Source organism: Choloepus didactylus, chromosome 20, assembly GCF_015220235.1.
Source record: "Choloepus didactylus isolate mChoDid1 chromosome 20, mChoDid1.pri, whole genome shotgun sequence".
In the NCBI taxonomy this organism is placed as follows: Eukaryota; Metazoa; Chordata; class Mammalia; order Pilosa; family Megalonychidae; genus Choloepus; species Choloepus didactylus.
Genome location: NC_051326.1, coordinates 36,842,222 through 36,866,238, shown reverse-complemented (window position 1 = coordinate 36,866,238; position 24,017 = coordinate 36,842,222). Strand labels below are relative to the sequence as shown.

Here is a 24,017-nt window from a genome sequence, read left to right as displayed (position 1 = left end):
AAAAATACCCAAACATTGAGAAACTTAAATATTGTGGGAAAAAAAATGCAAAATATGGTAAATTTAAAAAGGAAAGAACTTTAGGTAATGGGCAAATGCCTGGTTTAACAAAGATAACTCTATATTGCTTATTGATTTTTAAAAATACACAAAGAAGTAGTAAAATATAAAAACAAATCAATGTTCTATAGACCCTGTGAAAAAAGAATTTTCAACAAAGTACAAAAATTGAAAGCACTCCTTTTTTTAAATTTTGTAATTATTTATTGTGGAATAGCTCAGAATATCACTTCTGTTTTAGATAAGAGAATGGATAACTGAGCAAGGAGATGTAATTTGGATTATAATATTCTTGCTTTAATAAAAATTCCTTAAATAGTGAAAAAAATTCTCTGTCCGTATTTTTCCCCATTTTGGGAAGCTGGGTAAGATTGTCACTTTCTTGTTAGTCTGTAAGATCCCCTTGGTTGTTTTTGGTTTAGGTTTGCTTGTTTTGTTTTAGTTTAATTTACATCTGTTCAAGTAAAACTTGTACATGGACCATCTAAAAGGTATACCCTGTTCTTTTTCTAGATGGCAATCAATGCTACTAATTTTTTGTGTATACTCCAGAAATATTCTATACACATATAACTACATATAAATTATTCTTTTCCACTTGCTTTATGTAAATAGTACCAAACTATGTACAATATTCTGCACCCTGACTTTTGCTTTAAATTCCATATAATGTTCCAAATCAGAATATAAAGAACTTTGTAGAAGCTCTTTGTATTTTGGAAACATTAACCACACATATGTGTGGTGGATTTTACTTTCTTTAGATGTCTTTCTTCATATAATAATGTTAAATACTTATACAATCAAATATATCTATCTTTTCTTTTATGGCTTAAGGGTTATTAAAATTTGCTTAAGAAGTTCTCCTCCCATCCCCAAGATTATATGTATATGACTCCCCACATTTTCTTCTAGTGTTTTTATTGTCCCTATTTAAAGATATTTACATCTTTAATTCATCTAAATTTTTATGTGTTTACAGTGGAAGGGAGAGGTCAAGCTTTAATTTTGTTTCCCAGATGAACAGCCAATTATGTCAATACTATTATTCTTAAGCTATCTTTTTATCCACTGAATTAAAATATCATCTGCCAAACACATGCATGCTATTTCTGAGTGTCCTCATCTCTAAGATGGGAATTAGGCTTATACAATGCTAGTGACAAAAAAGACAAGCAGAGTCTCCAACTTGAAGTATCTTTGTTAAGAAGGAAAAATGAATTATGGTCCAAAGGGAAGAAGACAGAATTGAGGACTGAGTGGCTGAAAAGGAAAGACTGCAGATCCCGAGCAAGGTGGGACCACCTACCCCATGAAGCTTCATGTAGAGGCCACAAGCGTTGCACACGGGCTCGCCCTCGGCGTTGCGGCGCCACAGCGTGGTGGTGGTGGTCTGACAGTTGGCACAGGAGAGGCCCACCCGGCGGGAGGCCGACTGCAACACAGGACACCAGCCCTCAAGTCCAAGCATGAGCAGGCTTTCCCACTTCTACCACAGGCTTTCCCACCACTATTACACGGGGAACGCCAAAGAGGTAGGTCCTCCCCAAGTGGGTGGCAGGGCCAGGGCATAGCAGCCCTGTGTGAGAATCTCAGGCCAGCTACAGAGCCGGATTCTCCCGTCACCTAAGCCACTCCTGGATGCGAATGAGAGCAGGGACATCTGCTGCAAGAGAACAGGAGTGGATTTGGGTACTGAAGACCTGGTTTCTAGTCCTATCCTTGGCATGGCACCTGTTTGACATTTGGCTTCAGATGAATAACCCAGCAAACAATGGCTGCCATTGGCAGAAAATCTTCTCCCAAAATAGAATTAACGCTGGCTTCTGAGGAGATGCTGCATGGTTCCTGGCTGAGGGTGGAGGGTGGGGAATTATTGCATCCAAGTGCCTTCAGGGGCTGGATGGGCCTTGGGACCACAAGAAAGGGAAGCATCAGGGTTTATCCCCTTAGCTCTTCCCTCCCTGATATATACAAAAGCTAGTTGGTATTGATCAAAATCAAATTATACATCGTGGGACGGAGGACATCTTCTTGACCAAAAGGGGGATGTGAAATGAAATGAAATAAGTTTCAGTGGCTGAGAGATTCCAAAAGGAGCTGAGACTCTGGCGGGCACTCTTACGCGTAATATAGATAACCCTTTTTAGGTTCTAATGAATTGGAATAGCTAGCAGTAAATACCTGAAACAATCAAACCACAACCCAGAACTCTTGAATCTTGAAGACAAGTGTATAAAAATGTAGCTTATGAGGGGTGACAATGTGATTGGGAAAGCCATGTGGATCACACTCCCCTTCGTCCAGTGTATGGATGGATGAGTAGAAAAACGGGGGCAAAAAAAAAAAAAAAAGCACCCAGTGATCTTTTTGACTTTAATTGTTCTTTTTCACTTTAATTTTTATTCTTATTACTTTTGTGTGTGTGGTAATGAAAATGTTCAAAAATTAATTTTGGTGATAGACGCACAACTATATGGTGGTACTGTGAACACTGATTATACGCTTTGTATGACTGTATGGTATGTGAATATATCGCAATAAAATTGAATTATTAAAAAAAATCAAATTACAGGAGAAAAGAACACTGAAACAGGAATTAAAAATCTGGGTTCATAGTTCCCAACTCTAAACTCTTCACCAGCTATGAGGCCCTACACCAGCTGATTAATGCTCAATCTCCCTGTGTTTTGAATTTTATCAACCGAACTCAGGCTAAAAATAGCAACCTCTGGGTCGATCTTCCTTATAGGGTTGATGTGAAAATGAGACATAAAAGACAACACTGGACCGAGAGCCAGGAAGCCTGGGTTCTGGCTCCAGATTAGAGACTGGGCAAGATCCATGAGCCTGTCTGAGCCTCAGTTTTCACTTCTGTATAATCAAGGGGTTGAGCTAAATGGTCTGGAACATCGTTGTTGTTCAAGCTAACTCCAACGCCTCACTCCTCAACCAACACCTTCTTTCAAAGTGTAGGTGGCTTTTGATTCCAAAATTCAAGGCCAGAGACATTCCAGACAACCCACCAAGGTGAGAGCCCTGACGCCAGGTCCTGAGAAGTAACCACAGAAGCCGTGTGGCCGTTCCCCAGGCTGCCGGGGAATTGGAGGGACTGACTCACCAGCCGGCGCTGAGGCTTGATGAGGGGCCGGTTGATGCCATTCATCTTGTGGTAGAGACCGCAGGCGTTGCAGAGGTAATGCCCCGTCCCATCTCGCCTCCAGAGGGGTGTGGACATGGCCCCACAGTTGACACATTCTCTGCCTTCCGAGAAGTCGTCAAACATATCTACTGGGTGAGAAATAAGAGAAGAGAAAAGACACCAGAAAGATTCATTTTTTGTTTATACTGAGAAATCTTATGTCTGAGAATCTAAAGACAAAAGAAATAATGTCTTTTCCTTGGAAGGAACATTTCCTTCCAGAAATTAAACATCACCTTGACCTGGCTTTGCTCTTCCTCAATCAAACCCAGTAGACTGGGATGGGAAGATGGACATTTTCACTCTCAGGCATCTCAGACACAGCAGGGCTCTGCCTGATAGTGAAGGAGGAGAGCCGGGCACGACGGGAGGCAGAACGTTTGCAGTTTAGTCCCAGGGCTCTTACTTAGAGCTTAAAGTCATAAGGCTCTCCTGACATTGAGGTCCTCAGAGAACTTCTTTCTCTCTTTTTGCCCCTTTCCAAAGTGAGATTGTTTTTCCCATTGAATAAAAATGTAATAAATATTTACTTTAGGAAAATTAGAAAATACCATAATATGTAAAGAAAATATATGTATATATAATGTATGTATATGTGTGTATATAATCATATGTAATCCTATAAACAAAGATCACTTTGTTAGAATATTGTGCTATCTCCTCTGCAATACTTTACATATCGATACATTTTTTCCTGAATGAAATGAAGCTATATGCAATTTTGTTTCTCTTAATATTATATTCCAAAGCATTTTCCCACATTAGAAATTCAACACAAACTCATACTAGGACAGTATAATATTCCATCATATAAATGTGCCATTATTTAACTATTAGTATATGTTGTTTCCAATTCTTGTTTTTAAAATACTGCTTATTTTGCATTCAAATCTTCACATTTCTGATTACGCTTTAGAATACTCTCTTAGAATAATTACTAGATCAAAAGCAGTAGATTTTTTTAAGTTCTTGAAATTTTCAAACGGCCCTGCAAAACCACTGCACTAGCATATTTCATTAATTCCATTTTCAAACTTGAATATATCTGAAATGGGGACATGTCTTATGATATATCATGGTTTAACTGGCACTCTTTTTTCTTGCTTATTGGTACATAAAACAAAGGTGCATCTGATAAGCAAAGTCATCTTAGAGTAGACCATATACGATAATTTACTGTCATCAATACAGGATGCCATCACCTGCCACTCTCCTGCACTCAAACACGCCTCCCTCCCTCATCATCTTTATCTCCTGTTATAGGATATTACAACTGACAACTTGCATTCACTCCATTTGAGTTGCCCATGTGAGATAGGCTGGGTGAGTTTTCTTATTCCCAATGATCTATAAAGTTTGCTATAAGTCTTAGTGACCACTAACTCACCACTAAACCACGCAGACTGCCCCCTACCCTGACAAATTTTTATAACCTATCCAAATTTTCTGTCACTAAACACAACTACCCTGGTCTCCAGATACTTCTTGTCCTCCTACCAGAGACAAGGGTGGGTTCCTCTCCTTTGGGATGGGGTCTGGACAAACTCTCCCACCATCAGGCCAGCCCTGGGGTTTAAGGTTGCACATTTGCCTCGTTCTGTGGCCCAGCTACCTGTTCTAAGGGACTGTGTGCTGGAGAAGACGATGGGTGGGGGGCCCTACCCCCAACTCTGGGTAACCAAACAGTCATTTGCACCTGCAAACAAGTAGCTGTGTGTCCACACCAAGTAAATAATGTGCAGGTGTGAGGGGCTGTTTGCTCAGGCCATGGAGCTGAGCACACACCGGTCACAAGAGCGGCTATTTTTGCACCTGGGCCATACTGAAAACCATTCCACCAAGGTCAGCTGCCTTCAGAGCTGCACAGGGAACAGTGACGCCAGGCCACAGCTTGCCTTCCCGCCTGGGGAGGCACGGACAGACCAACAACTTGGAACGCCAAAATGGAGTCCACCATCCCCACCTTCTTAACCCTGTGCTGCCCTTGCCCGTGACCGGACAGCCCTCTCCCTCAGCCCCAGGCCCTCCCATGAGGGAACTAGAAAGGCCAGTGTTCACAGAGAGGACCTGAGACAAAGTCTCAGTGGTCATTTTCTAGGTGTTTGCATTAAACACTAGATGGCACTACAGCCTCAAAATTGAACAAAGACTGCATTCTAGCCTAAAACATGATTGGGGATAGAGAACTTTTCAGATCATCCTTCCAGTCCAAACCTATTTTTCTTTCTTTATTTTGGAAAAATTAAACATATTCAGAAGTGTTTAGATGTCACAGCACATAAAAATGAACTCCTGTTTACTCATCTTCTGGCTTCCAACCATTTCTGGCCAATTTTGCCTCATTTATGCCTCCACCCACTTTCCCTCATCCTGTATTATTTAAGAAAATTCCAGACATTCTGTCATTTCATTCATAAGTATTTCAGTATGTGTGAAAAATAAAGACTCACAATCTTATCCCTTGAAAGATAAGCAGTCTTCTTTTCTATGTGCATGTTTATTGAAAGAAGTTACCACAGATAAAATCTCAATCTGTTTTGGAGGGGAGAGTCCATTTTCTCTTTACTCTTATGTTTTATATGTAGGGACAGAAGCTCATTAAACAAGCCACCCCCAGCAAATTCTTCAGGGTCTCCTCTCTGCTAATTACTCACCTTACACAGCCTTGAGAACACAACACAAAGGTTTGACTTAGAAACTCCTTTATGCTTATACATATGTCATACATTCAAGAAACTATTTTACAGGCCAGGTAAAATACATGTTTGCCCCTGGGTTGGCAAACATGTATTTATCACCAAAACATATTTACTGAGCATCTGCTATTTAAGCACTCCCATAGATGTCACAGGAGCTGTGCCGGAGCCTTGTTCTCAGAATGCTAATGATTCAGTTGGGCAAATTTGACCCGATTATCAATAATGAGTAACAGTATTACTCAATTCATTTTTGGAGCACACCCTTAACCGAGTTGGGAATTTGCGTGGCAGGCACGACTTGGGTAGAGCAGGAAGGGTGGAAGTTGACCAGGCCATGGTTCAGACTATTCTAGAATCATCAGGTGCTATAATAGCAGCCAAAGGAAGGATCTGGACAAGAGGTAAAGACTGCATTTCATAAAGGTGACCAGCCAGGCCCATCCACGTCTACCCACATCCCACTACCATCTCCAAATCTACACAAGTTTCCATGTTTTCTACCACAAAAATCTTGCTATTGGATCGCTCAGTAAAATGCTACATAACATTTTTAAATGATTATCACAAAGACAATGTAACCATAGAGGAAAATTCTTATCCCATGATGTTAAATGAAAAACACAGCACGTAAAATGGCATAAGCTCTATGATGGCAGCCAAGTGTACCAGGAAGGAATTTTTCTTAAGGTAGTTAAATTGTGAGCACTTTTCTTTTTAAAATATACCATTCTGTCATGTCATAATTGCCTATTTTTAAAAATCTGATTTTAAAAAAATGAAAACAAAAGCAAAGTCTGATCACCCCAAGCAGCTCCCAATCCACAATGGGAAAGGGATTATTTTACCCTCTTACATGTATTTTTCTTCCCTTGGATTGAAGAATAGAGAGGACGAAGTTCAAGCCCTGCTGCTTAGCACCTTCTCTCGGGGGAAGTGGGGGGTGACAGGCTGTGAGCCCAAACAGCAATAACATCCTGTGTGAACCTTGATAACAAGGGGCTCTTACTCCTGCATTAGAAACGCCCTGTGGTGAACTTCCCGGAGGGCAAACGGGCAGCAGCGGGCAGCAGGGTGCACTGTGGCCTCTGGCTTATGAGAGCACCACCCAGTGCTGGGCAGCATGGGAACTGGTCCCATCACTTAGGTGGCAGTGGGAATCCAGCTCTAGGAAGTGGGCTAGCATTACCCCATATTCAGAGAGGAGACTTGTAATAATAGTTGTAAAGCACTTTGCAAATAAGAGGAAAAACTTACAACAATGGCTGTAAAGTGCTTTGCAAACACCAAATGAGATAACCATTGATGGATTATTGTTAAGAGGCTGGGGTAAGAAGGGCTGGGAGGGGGTGGGGAAGGCCAGGGAGAAACCTTTGAGCTGCGTTATGGGGTTGGGGTGGGGGGTAGGGGGGGGTAAATAAAAGAACTAGGAGATTTGGGAACCTGACCTTTCCTCAAACCATTGAGGCCATGATCAGAGTTGTTTATAGCTCTCGGAGTGGGCCAAGTCTGAGAATGCAGGTAGGGGGAACTGGCAGTGAAGACTGGCAGTTCATACTTAACGAAGTCTCAAAGTTGTTGCTCATGGGAAATATTAATTAATGTCCACTTTAGCAATCAAAAGCACTCCTCCCTTCAATTCATGCCCACACTTACAAACATAAACACATGTTAAACACATACACACTTCTGTATTTTTTAAAGGGAAGACAAATCTGGGCCTGATTTCCTAGGCATCCAATTGAGTATGTATATTCTTCAGACTAAAGCAAACTACTCCTACCCATGTGCCTAAAAGAAAAATGTGGCCCAGGATCCCCACCCCAACTTCCCCATGGAGAACTGACGCAATCAAGAGGCAAGGACTCCAACCTCTCCCCTGACCTGCTGCATCCATCTCAGGGAACCCATCCACTGTGCTCTCCAGCAAGTCAGGGCTGGGAGGACAGCAGGAAGAGGATGGGAGGGGAAAGAAGTAGGGAAGAAGGGAGGAGAATCAAGAGCTGGCAAACCCCTCTGGGCACTGCCCCAAAACTGGATGTGTCCTCTGACTGCTGAAGAGAAAGCTAACTGAATCAGAAGAGACCCTCCGCAGCAGCTCAGGCTGGCAGACTCTGCCCCTTGTGTGCCAGGCTGCCCGGCCAGTGCCCCAGCATGAGGCTGGTCTTCCCTGGGCAGCTGCAGAGCCTCTGCAGAGACACACCTCAGCCCTTCTCTCTCTCAGGGGCCCACTCTACTGGTGGAATGTGGGTCTTGAACCAGGGCCTGCGTTGGAGACACCCTACCTTTCACCCACAGATGGAGAGTTTATCCATTTTCATTCCCTCCACCATTTCCTCTATGTAACCCAAACATTTGCCCTGTATCTGCAAGTGCTGGGCATAAGGATATGTTACACAAAATAGGGGCAGAATCTCGGCCTGAAGTCGTTTTGGTCTAGCTGGGGTTACAAAGCTCAAACAAATAATTACCTTAAAATGTGACAAACTGCAAAAATGCCCGGGCTTCTATCACTAGCCGTCACCCCTCTACTCCCAGCTATATATCTTCAACTGCCCTAGATCACTCGACAATATATTTGGGGTGTGAAAACATAAAATACAATGAAAATTACCAAGCAAAACTGAGACAGGCCCTATGCTTAGGGTAGCTATTCAATGCTACAAAGGCTGGGGATCCAAGGGGATTCAGGTGGAGGGCTCCTGGAAAAGATAAGACTTGAGCTTAGGCAAGGAACAATGAGAAGGGAGAGGAACTGCCCAGCAGGAAAAATAAACACCCAGAGGTCCTTCTCTGGGGAACCAAAGGGGCTTCAGGAACAAAATCCCTAGCCCCACCCAAATGCGCCTTGCAGAACCCCAGCCCTATGTCCCATCCAAAGATCACCAGAGATTGTGCCTGGATTTCCTGACAGTCTGGGCTGGGCCTGATCTGTCAGTGGGGCTGGCGCCTGGGTCTGGGGCATGAGGAGCAAACAAATCCTGAGGTTTTCCTGGCAGCCCTTGAGTCTTTGGTCTGCTGGGCTTTGTCAGGCTTGGGCGGACGCCTGTGACAGGAGGGCTGAGAGAAAGGCAGACACAGTTCAAGCAGTGTTCAGGCCTGCGTGGATTAAAGCACCTATTTTGGAAGCCCCTGTAGTTGCTGAATAGGAGCAGTTACTGCCAGGCCCTTGCTGGAGTTACCGTTTGGAGTGTAGGGGCTGCTTCTGAGTGCTAGAGAACAAAAGAACGGGCATCGATCAAGGAGCCTGGCTTCGGGTCTGAGGTGGGAGTAAAAGAGGGTTATTCAGATTTTTAAAAGTATAAACAAGCAAGGAAATTCTGAAAGGAAGAAAATCACCAAAAATAATTTGAAAGAAAGAAAAGAGAAAGGAGGGAAGGAGACATAAAGAAGGAAATAAAGAATCTGAGCAAAGATGAGATTAAAGAACAAAAGATAAATGATAATCCCTAACATGCCAAGAGATTTTACAAATTACAATGAGAAAGATAAGATGAATGCTCCGAAAGGCAACCATCTCCCTGTCATCAAAGGAATCATGGAAGAGTCAATCTTTCCTTTCTGTCGTCCAATCGCCCCTGCCTTGAAGGTCTATAGGCTCCCAATTTTCTGCATGGCATCTAACTGCATGATTAGGCACATAGTAGGATCAGAGTGTGACGCTGTCCCAGGAGAGGGGAGGCAATATGTGCAATGTCAATGTTTAGGTTTACAGAAGTAAGGTCTTGCACAGGGTCACAGTTGGTAAATTCAGAGCTGGGATTTGATCCAGGCCACAGACAAGTCTCTTAACCACGGGCTTGGAGTCCCTCTCTATTATTGTAGAGACATCTCTACAATAATAGTTGGGAGACTTCAACACACCTGCCTGCAGATGCCTTTACATCTTGGTGGGGGCCTGATCCTTTCCCGCAGTGGCAGTAGCAGGCAGAGACTGCATGAGTAGTTCAAAAATCAGTACACGAAAGCTAGTTTAGGGTCACAATGTAACATGTGAGCAGTGAGGACAATAAGTACAGGACCACATGCATGCTGTTTTTCCTCTTCATTTGATTTGTCAGAAAACTCTTTCAAGACACATACATTTCATTTAATGCTCTTCAGAACACAATTTGGGGAAATGCTTCATAGACTGGGATCTTTGTGAAGATTACGTTTTGAGATATTCAAGAATCCACACATTTAGGGATAAAACTACAGCTGAGAGGTTTCCCATATAAAATGCAGGATCACTCACTAGCTCCAGAAGAAATTTCTGTGTCCTACAATTCAAATTTGATCCTCAGCAATGATTACATCATGGACCCTCCATGTTGTGCATAGTCCTTGAAGGATAAAGACTGCTGTACTGCTGTTCCAGTTTCCTAGAGCTGCTGTTATGCAAAATGCCAGAAATGGACTGGCTTTTATAAAGGGGATTTATTAGGTTACAAATTTACAGTTCTAAGGCCATCAAGTGTCCAAACTAAGGCATCAACAAGAGGATACCATCACTGAAGAAAGGCTGATGGCGTCTGGACACCTCTGTCAGCTGGAAGGCATGTGCTGGTGTCTGCTGGTCTGTTGTTCCTGGGTTCTGGTTTCAAAATGGCTTTCTCCAAAATGTCCTGGGCTTCTGTCTCTCTTAGCTTCTCTCTGCTCTTGTGCATCCTTCTTTGTTTTCCCAGAGCATTTCTCTCTAAGCATCTGGAAGTCCTCTCTTAGCTTCTCCAGGGCAAAAGCTGGGCTTCATCCCTTAGCTTAGCATCTCCAAACTTCTTTCTGTCTGCATCTCCAAACATCTGGGTCTGTGTGGGTTCCCAGCTCTCTTAAGACTCCAATGATCTAATTAAGATCCACCCTGAAAGGGCAGGGTCACATCTTCATGGAAATAATCTAATCAAAAGGTCTCACCCACAGTTGGATGGGTCACATCTCCATGGAAACAACCTAATCAGAAGATTCCACCCATAAGAAGCCTGCCCCCACAATTTGCATTAAAGAACATTGTCTTTCCTGGGGTACATAACAGTTTCATACTGGCACAATTGCTTTTGAAAGTACTGTGGCATTAGGCACCAAGAATATGACCTTGTTTGCTGACATGGACTCCTAGAAGGTGGCACTATGACCCTTTCCCACCTGTGATCCATGGGCGAGGATACCATTTTAAAAAAGTAGTTGCATGGGTAAACTTCCGGGGAAGATGGCAGAGTAGGAAGCTCCAAAACTCACTCCTTCTCCAAAACAGCTAGGGGGGTTCTGGAGGCCAGGGAAGCACTATACAGCATCCAGGGAAGAGTAGGAGGAAGAGACTGAAAAACTGCAGTAAAGAACTGTAAGTAGCTTACTCCAGGGCAGCTGCCAACACCCAATCCCCACTCTCGGGGTGGGCTGCCTCAAGTTCCAGTCCCTGGCTGGCTGCTGAGGATGGAGAGGGACGTGGAAGTCCTCCTTCCAAAGGACAGGGTATGGGCATGGATGAGCAATCACAGCTTTTGATCGGAGAATATGAATCACTGGGTCCCAACTCTGAGCTGCTATTTCAGCTCACCCTGCCTATGGCCATTGTTTCAACTCTGCCCCCAACAGGAGCAGAGGCGCTGGAGGTTTATAGAAATGGTATATCCTTAGGGCTGCAGGGAATAGTTTGCTGAAGAGTGCCACCTGCTGGACAGGTAAGGAAAGCACAGCTTCAGGGAATCTTCAAAAAGGCCTCTGGCATCTTTCCTGACCCTCTTCCCCGGGCTCCTTGGAGCTGGTCTGTGTCCCTTGTGGTTCCTGCTCCTGTTTGGGCTGGGAAATGCTGATTTGGGAAAGTCCTCTCTGGGGGTGACCCTCCTCCCAGAATTTGCCCTCCAAGCAAAAGCAGTTAGAGACAACAAAAGGAGTGTAAAAAACAAACAAACAAAAACAAACCCATGGAGGCAAAAATGAAAACAAACAGAAGAGATCCCTGGAAAAGATTCCCAGAGAAGGAACAGAGGAAAGGAAGCATTCTCCTGGGTGTGAAATAATTACACAAATAGTGCAATCTTAAAAATTGTAGCACATATCTGGGGCTAGAAGATGAAGAAGAGCTGGAAAAAATGTGATAAGTTAAACAGGAGCAATTCTAAAGGCCTGGAATAAGTTGACCCAAATGTCAAAGCAGAGCCTTAACATCAAAACATTCAACAATAAAACCCAGGGCAAGAGTAAACTCATGAAGATAATCAGATGCCTGGATATCAGCAAAAAATTACAAGCTATACTGAAAAATAGGATATGGCCCAAAGGAACAAGTTAAAATTTTGCAGAAGACCCAGAATTTGAAACAACTAATCAATGATATTCAAACAAATCTCCTAAATCAATTCAAGGAGATGAAGGAAAATATGACTAAAGAGATAAAGGATATTAAGAAAACACAGTGAGCATAAAGAATAATTTGATAGCATGCAAAGAAAAAGAACAGAACTTATGGGAATGAAAGGCACAATAGAAGAGATTAAAATTACACCAGAGGAATACAACAGCAGATATGAACGGATATGAACAGGCAGAAGAAAGAATCAGCAAACTAGAAGAAAGGACAATTGAAATCTTACAGACACAAGGACAGATAGAGAAAAGAATGGAAAAAATTGAGCAGGGTTCTCAGGGGTTTGAATGACATCATGGGTGTCCCAGAAAGAGAAGAGAAAGAAAAAGGAGCAGAAGGAATATCTGAGAAAATAATGACCAAAAATGTCCAAACTCTTATGAAAGACATAAATATATATGCCCAAGAAATGCAACATACTCCAAACAGAATAAATCCTAACAGACCTACTCCAAGACATATACTAATCAGAATGTCAAATGCCAAAGAGAAAGAGGGAATCCTGAAAGCAGCAAAAGAAAAGTAATTTATCACATAAAAGCAACCACAATAAGACTAAGTGCTGATTTCTCATCAGAAACCATGGAGGCGAGAAGACAGTGCTATGATAAATTTAAGGTTCTGAAAGAGAAAACTGCCAGCCAAGAATTCTTTACCCAGCAAAACTATCCTTCAAAAATGAGGGAGAGTTTAAAGTAGTCACAGATAAAGAGAAAGTGAGAGAGTTTGTCAACAAGAGACCTGCCCGAAAAGAAATACTAAAGGGAGTTTTGCAGACTGAAGGGAAAAAGACAGGAGAGAGAGGCTTGCAGTAGAGTGTAGAAATGAAGATCATCAGTAAGGGTAACTATAGGGATAAAAAGAGGGACAAAAATAAGATATGACATATAAAAACCAAATGATAAAATGGCTGAAGTAAGTACTGCCTTTAGAGTAATAACATTGAACATTAATGGATTAAACTCCCCAATCAAAAGACACAGATTGGCAGAATGGATTAGAAAGTATGGTCCAACTATATGCTGTCTAAAAGAGACTCACCTTAGACCCAAAGACACAAAGAGGTTGAAGTGAAAGGTTGGAAAAAGCTATTCCAAGCAAACAGTAACCAAAAAAGAGCTGGGGTAGCTTTACTAATACTGGACAAAATAGACATTAAATTCAAAACTGTTGTAAGAGATAAAGAATGACACTATATGTTAATAAAAGAGGCAATTTGCAAAGAAGATATAGCAATCACAAATATATACAGAGCCCCAAATTATGGTGCCCCAAAATATATGAGGCAAACACTAGCAAAACTGAGGGGAGAAATAGACTTCACTACAATAATAGTTGGAGACTTCAATACCCCACTGTCATCAATAGACAGAACATCTAGACAGAGGATCAATAAGGAAACAAGACAACTTGAATAATATAATAAATGAACTAGACCTAACAGACATATACAGAACATTGCACCCCAAATAGCAGGATATACATTCTTCTCAAGTGCTCATGGATCATTCTCCAGGATAGACCATGTGTTGGGTCACAAAACAGGTCTCAACAAATTTTAAATGATTGAAATTATATAAAGCACTTCCTCTGACCATAATGGAATGAAGCTGGAAAACAATAACAGTCAGAGAATTGGAAAATTCACAAATGTATGGAAGTTAAACAACACACTCATAAACAAACAGTGGGTCAAAGAAGGAATTGCAAGAGAAATCAGTAAATATCTTGAGATGAATGAAAATGAGAACACAACATATCAAAACTTATGGGAAGCAGTGAAGGCAGTGCTGAGAGGGAAATTTATAATCCTAAAAGCCTATATTAAAAAAGAAGAAAGCACTAAAATCAAAGACCTAACTGCACACCTGGAAGACTAGAAGAGGAGCAGCAAATTAATTCCAAAGCAAGCAGAAGGAAAGAAATAGCAAAGATTAGAGCAGAAGTAATGAAATTGAGGATTAAAAAAAAAAAAAAAACAACAGAGTTAATAAAAGTAATAGGTGGTTCTTTGAGAAAATCAATAAAATTAACAAAACCTTAGCTAGACTGACAAAGAAAAAAGAGAGAATATGCAAATAAAATAAAAAATGAGAGGGGGAGTCATTACCACTTATCCACAAACATAAAAAGGATCGTAAGAGGATACAACAAACAACTGTATGCCAACAAATTAGATGTCTTAGATGAAATGGACAAATTCCTAGAAACACATGAACAACCTACACTGAATCTAGAGAAAATAGAAGACCTCAACAGACCACAAGTAAAGAGATTGAATCAGTCATCAAAATACTCACAGAAAAGAAAACTCCAGGACCAGATGGCTTCACAGGTGAATTCTACCAATCATTCCAAGAAGAATTAATACAAACTCTGCTCAAAGTCATTCAAAAACTGAAGGGGATGGAATACTACATAACTCATTTATGAAGCTAACATCGCCCTAATACCAAAGCCAGATAAGGATACCACAAGAAGAGAAAATTATAGACCAATTTCTCTAATGAGTATAGATGCAAAACTCCTCAACAAAATATTCCCAAATAAAATCCAACAGCACATTAAAAGAATTATACACCATAATCAAGTGGGTTTTATCTAGGTATCCAAGGGTGATTCAGCATAAGAAAATCAATTAATATAATACACCACATTAACAAAATGAAGGAGAAAAAAAAAAACCATCATCCATCTCAATTAACAGAGAAAATGCATTTGACAAAATCCAGCATCTTTTCTTGATAAAAACACTCTGAAAGATAGGAATAGAGGACTCCTCCTCAATATGATAAAAGGGCTATATGAAAAACCCAAGCCAACATTGTACTCAATGGGGAAAGACTGAAAGCTTTCCCTCTAAGATCTGGAACAACACAAAGATGCCCACTGTCACCACTGATATTCAATATTGTGCTAGAAATTCTAGCTAGAGCAGTTAGGTAAGAAAAAGAAATAAAAGGCAACCAAAATGGAAAGGAAGAAGTAAAGCTTTCACTATTTTGAGATGACATAATTATGTATACAGAAAGTCCTGAAAAATCTCCCACAAAGGTACTAGAGCTAACAAACGAGTTCAGCACAGTGGCGGATACAAGATCAACATGCAAAAAGCAGTAGTGTTTTTATACACTAGTAATGAGCAATCTGAGGAGGAAATCAAGAAAAAAATTCCATTTACAATAGCATCTAAAAAGAATCAAATAACTAGGAATAAATTTAACCAAAAATATAAAGGACTTGTGCACAGAAAACTTCAAAACATTGCTAGAAAAATGAAAGAAGACCTAAATAAATGGAAGGAAACTCCATATTCATGGATTGGAAGACTAAATATCATTAAGATGTCAGTTCTTCCCAAAGTGATTTACAGAGTCAATGCAATCCCAATCAAAATTCCAATAGCCTACTTTGCAGAAAACGGAAAAGCCAATTATCAAATTCATTAGGAAGGGGAAGAAGCCCCAAAACACCAAAAATGTCTTGAAAAAGAAGCACAAAGTTGGAAGATTCAAACTTCCCTACTTTATAGCATATTGCAAAGCTACAGTGGTCAAAACAGCATGGTACTAGCATAAAGATAAATATAATAACCAATGACTTGAATTGAGAGTTCAGAAATAGGCCCTCCATATCTATGGCCAATTGATATTTGACAAGGCAGTCAAGTCTACTCAACCGGGGCAGAATAGTCTATTCAACAAATGGTGCTGGGGCAACTAGATATCTATATGCAAAGAATGAAAGAGGACCCCTGTCTCACACCATACACAAAAATTAACTAAAAATGGGTTAAAGACCTAAATATAAGAACCAGAACCATAAAACTCTTAGAAGACAATGCTGGGAAGCATCTTGAAGATCTTGTGGTAAGCAATGTTTTCTTAGATTTTACATCCAAAGCACAAGCAATAAAAGAAAAACTAGATACATGGAATATCCTCAAAATTAAAAACTTTTATGCTTCAAAGGACATTGTCAAGAAAGTGAAAAGGCAGCCTAGTCAATGGGAGAAAATATTTGGAAACCACATATCTGATAAGGGTTTAATATCCAGAAAATATAAAGAAATCCTACAACTCAACAATAAAAAGACAAACAACCCAATTTTAAAAAGGGTAAACGGCTCATAGCATTTTTCCAAAGAGGAAATACATATGGCTAAAGAGCACATGAAAAAGATGCTCAGCATCACTAGCTTGCAGGAAAATGCAAATCAAAGCCACAATGAGATACCATTTCACACCCACAAGAATGGCTACTATTTTAAAAATAGAAAACTGCAAGGATGGAGAGCATGTGGAGAAATAGGAACACTCATTCACTGCTGGTGAGAATGTAAAATGGTACAGCCACCGTGGAAGACATTTGGCAATTCCTCGGGAAGCCAAGATAGGATTGCCGTATGACCCAGCAATCGCGCTAATAGGTATATGCCTAGATGAACTGAAAGCAGGGACTCAGATATATGTACACCATTGTTCACAGTGGCATTATTCACAATTGCCAAAAGATGGAAGCATTTGAAGTGTCCATCAACCGATGAATGGAGAAACAAAAGTGGTACATACAAATGATGAAATAGTATTCAGCTGTAAGAAGGAATGACATTCTGAAGCATGCAACAACATGGACGAACCTTCAGGACATTATGTTGAGTGAAATAAGCCAGACACAAAAGGAAAATAGTTTTTAATCTCACTGATATGAACTCATTATAATAAGCAAACTCATAGCATTAGAATCTAGAATATAGGTTACCAGGGGATAGAATGGGGGTAGAGAAAGGGGAGTTAATGCTTAATTTGTACAGAATTTCTATTTAGGTTCATTGTAAATGTTTGGAAATGGATAGTGGTGGTGGTAGCACATTATTGTGAGGGTAATTAACAGCACCGAATTGTGTTTGTGAATATGGTTGAAAGGGGGAAGTTTTGGGTCGTACAAGTAAAGTTAATGGCCAAAACATGGGGTTGTGTAACACAGTGAACCTTTTTGTGGATGAAGGACTGTTTTTAATAGTACAAATATAAGAATGTTCTTTCATGAATTATAACAAATGTACAACACTATTACAAGGTGTTAATAATAGGGTGGTATATGGGAAAATACAACTAATATAAACTATGGTCTATAGTTAATAGTAATATTTTAATATTCTTTCATCAACTGTAACAAAGGTACATACTAATGCAAAGTGTCAACAACAGGGGGATATATGGGAATGCTGTATTTTTACATGATTGTTCTGTAAACCTACAACCTCTCAAAAAAAATTACAATAATTTAATAAAAAACATTACACTAAGTGAAAGAAAACAGACAAAAGGTACTATATATTGTATGAGTCCACTTATATAAAATGTAAATATAAATAAATTTATATGGAGAGAATTAGATTAGTGGTTATGTAGGGATGGGGAAGGATGGAGGGATTAAGAGATGACTGCTAAGGGGTATGGGGTTTTTCTTTTTAGAGTAATGAAAATGTTCTAAAAGTGATTGTGGTAATGAATGCACAACTCTGTGACTATCCTAAAAGCCATTGGTTGTACACTTTGGATGGATTGTATGCTATGCAACTATATCTCAACAAAACTGCTTTAAAAAAAAGTTAGGCAAATGAACAAAAAAGAGAAGGGAATACTCAAAGATTGTGTTGGGTTTTACATTTCTATTTTTTTAAACTTTCCATAATGTTGGGCTTATAACAATTTTTTTTACAAATATTATCTAGCCTAGGTCTGCCCAGTTGCCTCCCCATCCTCTGCTGGCTTCCCTTGGTTCTCAAGAAGGCCCACTCCCGGACCCCTCCCCTCCCGCTTTCTCCTATCCATTACCTTCAAGCAGACGAGCTGTGAGAGTTTTTCCCGCAGAACCTCAGGAAGAGACCTGCAGGAGCTAACAACAGAGCAGAGGGAGCCTGGGTGGCTAGGGCTGTGTCCACCAGCTTCCCATGCCCTCCAGCCCTCTACCCTCCTATACCTGGAAAAAAAACTGGCTCTCCTCTCTCCCTGCCCACCACTTGGGGCTGGCTAGGATGGCCACATACCACGCAAAACAGCACACTTCTGAGTGAGAAGGGGCATATCACTAACTATTCTGGAACACAGGCTTACAGCTGGGACACATGGTTTTCCTCAGGCTGACCTCTGAATAGAGAACCCACATCCCTGACAAACCCAGTCCCCTCGTGATCCCTTAGAGGGATCCCATTCCTCCCCACCTGACATACAACCAGGCAATCCTGTCACCAGAGAGGTGCAAAAATTGCACTGAACGCTAGATGCCCAAGTAGGCCACCAACATCTCATAGCTCCCTGGTCTTCAAGCTGACAACTTTAGGGTGACTGGTGGCCACCAGAGCCCTGACAGCAATTGGCAGATGAAAATATTTGCCACTCACTGGACTCTGGACATGAAGCCCAAACTGTGCCCTCCCTTTGCTGAATGCTGCCTTGCTTATTTACTACATGGGTTTAGTGCTAAAGCATCCCCAAATGATACCCTGTGTTCGCTTGTTTTAATTAAGACTATAAGGTTCCTGAAGGGCAGGCATCACATGGTCTTAAAATCCAGATGTGATGTTTGGAAGAGTTCAGTGCACTTTCAGAGGAGGAAACCAAGGTCCAGAGCTGTGTAAGTGACTCACCTAAGGCCCTACACGCATTACAGGACCTGATCCATGCCCTTTCCAGCCACCACACCACTTCTCCAGCTGTATCATCCCATTTGCAGGCTTTGCACACAGCAGAAACTCAATTCATATTTATTGATCAGATTCTAACAAAACCCAATGTCCTAAAGGGTCTAATGAGACAGTAATAATGCCAGTTGGATGAGTTAAATCCAGGGCTCTGCTCCTGGGCAAGTTGACTGGCCACTGAAATACTGTGCTCCTAGACACATGATAATTTGACTGAGAGAGTTGTCTATTCAGGGCCAGAGGTTTTTATATACATAATGTGTGCATATATAATTACATGCAATTTATGTATGTATGCATGTGTGTATATGGGAAAGTATACCAGGTTGCACTGAAAACCACCCATTATTTCTATAAAACGTCTTGCTTGCTATAAACTGCTCTAATAATTCACTGAAAAAAAAAAGGACCAAAAAGAAAAAGGAAATATTTATTATTAAGATGTTTATTTAAAATAGTGGAAACAATCCAAATGTCCAATGACAGGGGAATGGAGAAGACTACTAAGTTTCAGCAAAAAAATAAGAAAAATTTAAGTTCATTTTAAAAATCACAACTAAATGGATTATTTTCTAATTTTTTTTTGAATAGCACTGTTTAAATTCATTAAATAGTTAGTTAAATGAGCATCGCTGCCTAGGAGTCTGAGGACAGGAGATGTCCAATTTATTACTACAATTTCCTGTGATCGTCTCATTCTAAACAACCAAACAAAACAAAGTGCCTTTGCCCTGGGCCCAGGTGAGGGGCACACCTATCTGGGCTCAGGTATCCCCTATGGCACCTACTATTCTCCCTGTCCCACCGAAGGAAAGAGAAAACCTGATGCTGATATACATAAAAGTTTATCAAAAGCTTCCTTGCCAGAATATTTAAAGAAATCCTATAACTCAAAATAAAAAGACAACCCAATTTAAAAAATGGGCAAAAGACTTGAATAGACATTTCTCCAAAAAGGATACACAAAGGGCTAAAAAAGCACATGAAAAGATGCTTAACATCACTAGCTATTAGGAAAATGCAAATCAAAACCACGAGATACCATTTCACAAACACTAGAATGGCTACTATTTAAAAAAAAAAACAGAAAATTACAAGTTTTGGAGAGGATTTGGAGAAATGGGGACATGCACTCATTGCTAGTGGGAATGTAAAATGGTGCAGCCGCTGAGGAAATTCACCAATTCCTCAGAGAACTGAGTTCACCAACTCCTCAGAGAGCTCAGTACAGGATTACCATACGACCCAGCAATTCCTCTACTAGCTATATACCCAAAATAATTGAAAGCAAAGACTCAAAGAGTTATTTGCACACCATTATTCATAGTAGCATTATCCACAATTGCCAAAAGATGGAAGCAACAAGTGTCCATCAACAGATGAATGGATAAACAAAATGTGGTATATACACACAAGGGAATATTATTCAGCTGTAAGAGAAAGAATGAAGTCCTGATGCATGGAACAACATGGATGAAACTTGAAGACATTATGTTGAGTGAAATAAGCCAGACATAAAAGGACAAATATTGTATGATCTCACTGACTTGAAGTAATTACAATAAGCAAACTCATAGCATTAGAATCTAGAATATAGGTTACCAGGGAATAGAATGGGGGTAGAGAATGGGGAGCCGATACTTAATTTGTGCAGAATTTCTATTTAGGTTGATTGTAAATGTTTGGAAATGGATAGTGGTGGTGGTAGAATATTATTGTGAGTGTAATTAACAGCACTGAATTATATATGTGAATGTAGTTAACAGCCAAAATTTTAGGTCATATATGTTACTAGAATAAATATTAAAAGATAAAACATAAGACTGTATAATACAGTGAACCTTATTGTAAATAATGGACTTAGGTTAAAAGTACAAGTATAAAAATGTTCTTTCATGAACTATAACAAATGTACCACACTAATACAAGGTGTAAATAATAGGGTGATACATAGGGAAAACTACACCTAATGTAAACCATGGACTAGACTTATGAGTACAATTTTAATATTCTTTCATCATATGTAACAAAGGTACCACACTAATGCAAAGTGTCAACAATAGGGGGTACACGGGAACACTAATTTTCATATGACTTTTCTGTAAACCTACAGCTTCTCCAATTAAAAAAATTAAAAAATAATAAAAAAGCTTCCTGCCTATCACACTGTAGACTGGGTCTGGTAAAGATCCTGGCCCCCCCAAGTCACTGGCTTGTGGCCGAGTCCCTGACTCAGTCATCTGAAAAGGCCCTTGGGGGTTGGGGGTGTGGGGAAATAAGTATCCTGGGCACTGATGGAGTGTGACATGGTCTGGCCCATGAGGGGGACAATTTGGCAATATCTCATCAAAATATAAACACATATGTCACTTGATCCAGAAATTCCACCTCCAGGGATTTATCTTACAGACAGTTGTACTGGCATTTGTGTATAATGGCCTAGGTGCAAAGATATTCATTGTGAGATGTTTTATAATAGCAGAGGACTCGAAAAACAACTTATATGTTCATTAATATGGGACTAAAGATCTTTACATATTGATACATATGGATTTCCAAAATAGGCTGTGACATTTAAAAGCAAGGGACAGAATAGTGCATGTGGTACTCTACTACCAAAAAAGGAAAGAAGAATCTTTAAAAGGATTTGTTTGTATATACAATAAGTATCTCCGGGAGGAGAGACAAGAAACTGATAATACTAGTCGCTTCCAGTGAAATATCTTGATGGCTCAGAAATACCTTTTACTGTATACTCTTTTATACCTTTTAAATACCGAACTAGGTGAATTTATTTCCTATCTGCCATAAGTAATTATTTTAAATGTTAAATAAATAAGTATGCCACAACTAGCATCACCACAGTTTTGCACAGTACTTAAAGCCTAGCAAATTCCATTTTCTGGTATTGCCACAGAATCGTCTTATCTCCTATCATTTTCCAAAGTGGGTTCCCAGTCGCCTTGTGTTCCTTATGCTGCCAACTCCTCCCCCGTCTCTCACAGCACCCTAGTTCCCATCCCGGGGAGCCACCCAGCTGGCACCAGGTGGCACCCCAGCCCCGGCTCCCAGGCAGGCTCGGGTCTCAAGCCCAGATGGATCTGATTTGGCTTCTATTGCTCAATTGTACACATGCATACAGCCAGTTTAGTCCTTGTTCCTTTTATTAATAAGGAAGGAGTTTTGGCAAGGACTTCTATCAAGGGCTCTTACAGCTCTCGGGCCATTTGAGGAGATTTAAACCAGGCCAATCTGGGCCCATTCAACTCTGCAACCCCTCTCCAGCTCGTTAGAAGCCGGCAGGATGGAAAGGAAACACTGAACAAATTGCCAGAACAGCTCCCTCAGGGACCGAGACAATGGATCTTGAGGGAAAAGGCCTTTCCTTCCAGCCCGACAGCCGTCAAGAGGAAATCATTTCCCTTTCACCCGGTGGAATGGCAGCAGCCAGCCAGCCAGCTTGGGAGATTTATGGAGATATAATGTGACCTCTTTATTGCCCTGAATGTTAGGGAGGCATTTCAGGGGAGATTTACGTCTTTTAGAAAGGGAGGGGAGCAAGGCATAGAAACTTATACATGGGGACTGCTTTCCCCTCTTGAGAGTTTCTTGGGGATTACTTAATCAAACCAAGGTTAAGCTCCAATTGCCAGCACTTTACATCTTCTTCTCCTGCTAATCCACCTAGTTACTCTGCAAGCTTTTAAAATAAAACATGGAAACTAAGGAGAGTTGAGAGAACTCTGTTCAGCTCCAAGTGTGGTTAATACAAAACAAAGCAAAAAATAATGGTGAAATCCACAGAATGGCAGGGGCAGGGGATGGGGCCTCTCTAGCAATGGATCCTGAGGGGTGCACATTTTACCTCCCAAGGTCTCAGGATCTTTTTGCACAACAAGGAAAAATTGGTGTTAGACCAAATGATCTAGGTCCTTCCTAGTTTGAAAATTATACAGGTTAATATTAGATCAAATAGTAACTCTATAAATTACTCTGCAACAGTGATTTTTTTTGTCCCTTGTTTTTTTTTTTAAGCTGCAGAATCCTTTCTTCAAAGAAAAGCTTATTTGAGGAAGCCCAGCATTAAAAGACAGAGAAACACTGATGGCTCAGGAAGCCAAACAAGCCCTTACTTCCAACATCCCCCTCCACGCACATCTCACAACACCCACAGTGCTTGAGGAAGGTCCTACAACCCCTAGAGGGCTCTACCACCCTAGCTGCAGGAGTGTTGCACAGGACTCTCTATCAATGATGTGAAAGTGGTACAATCAATTACTCCAGTATCAGAAATTATACTTACCAGACTTAAAAGTAAGAGGCAATGGGAACCTATTCCAGAAGCAATCGGGTGGAAATTTTTACCAACAGTAATTTTATCTTTCTTAGTCTGGTCTCCCCAACTCTACAAGTATCTGGAGAAGATGACTTCTAGCTCCCTACCGTTAGAATCATCAGTCTTGGCACTACACTGTACCTCTCTTCATCTATGATTTTTGGTTTTATTTCCTGAATTTACTTTTAAATTATATAATTTATAGCTGCCATAAAAATTCAAATAGTACCAAAGGACATCACATGAAAGATAAAAATTTCTACCATTACCATTACTCCACTCCCCAGAGGCAAATCACTGTTGCAGAGTAATTTATTTTTCTAGACATTTTCTATTTTATTAATTATTATTTTTATTTTTAGAAATTTAAATATTACAGAAAAGTACAAAGAATCGTATAACAATCCATTCCCCTTCACTATTCCCTATCTTATCTTCTCCCCCCCGCCTTTCCAAATGGCAACAACTATTTCGAATTTAGTGTATATTCTCCTAATTCATGTTTGTACTTTTACACCCACACATATGTATATACCTTTGAACAACATAGGTATTGTTTTTTTTTTAATTTGCATGAATGCCCTCACATTGTACATAGCCTTTACAAACTTTTTTAAAAATATGAAATATTTCAGTCATAGAGAACAACAAAAGAACATAACAGGCTCTTGAAA

The 24,017-nt window shown here is 40.4% G+C and overlaps 1 protein-coding gene across 4 annotated transcripts in view; it reads right to left on the bottom strand.

Annotated features, from left to right (window-relative positions):
* The window catches only part of GATA4 (GATA binding protein 4), a 57,890-nt gene that overhangs the window by 7,579 nt on the left and 26,294 nt on the right, over positions 1-24,017 (bottom strand). For 2 of the 4 annotated variants that reach the window (XM_037812978.1, XM_037812976.1), the window contains 2 exons: positions 3,182-3,348; positions 1,370-1,495 (listed from right to left, as the gene is read on the bottom strand). In XM_037812978.1, the coding sequence (XP_037668906.1) occupies positions 1,370-1,495; positions 3,182-3,346 (291 nt within the window). In that variant the 5' untranslated portion in view covers positions 3,347-3,348. Of the gene's footprint in view, positions 1-1,369; positions 1,496-3,181; positions 3,352-24,017 lie in introns of all 4 variants that reach the window. The other 2 variants (XM_037812975.1, XM_037812977.1) reach the window with 1 other exon arrangement.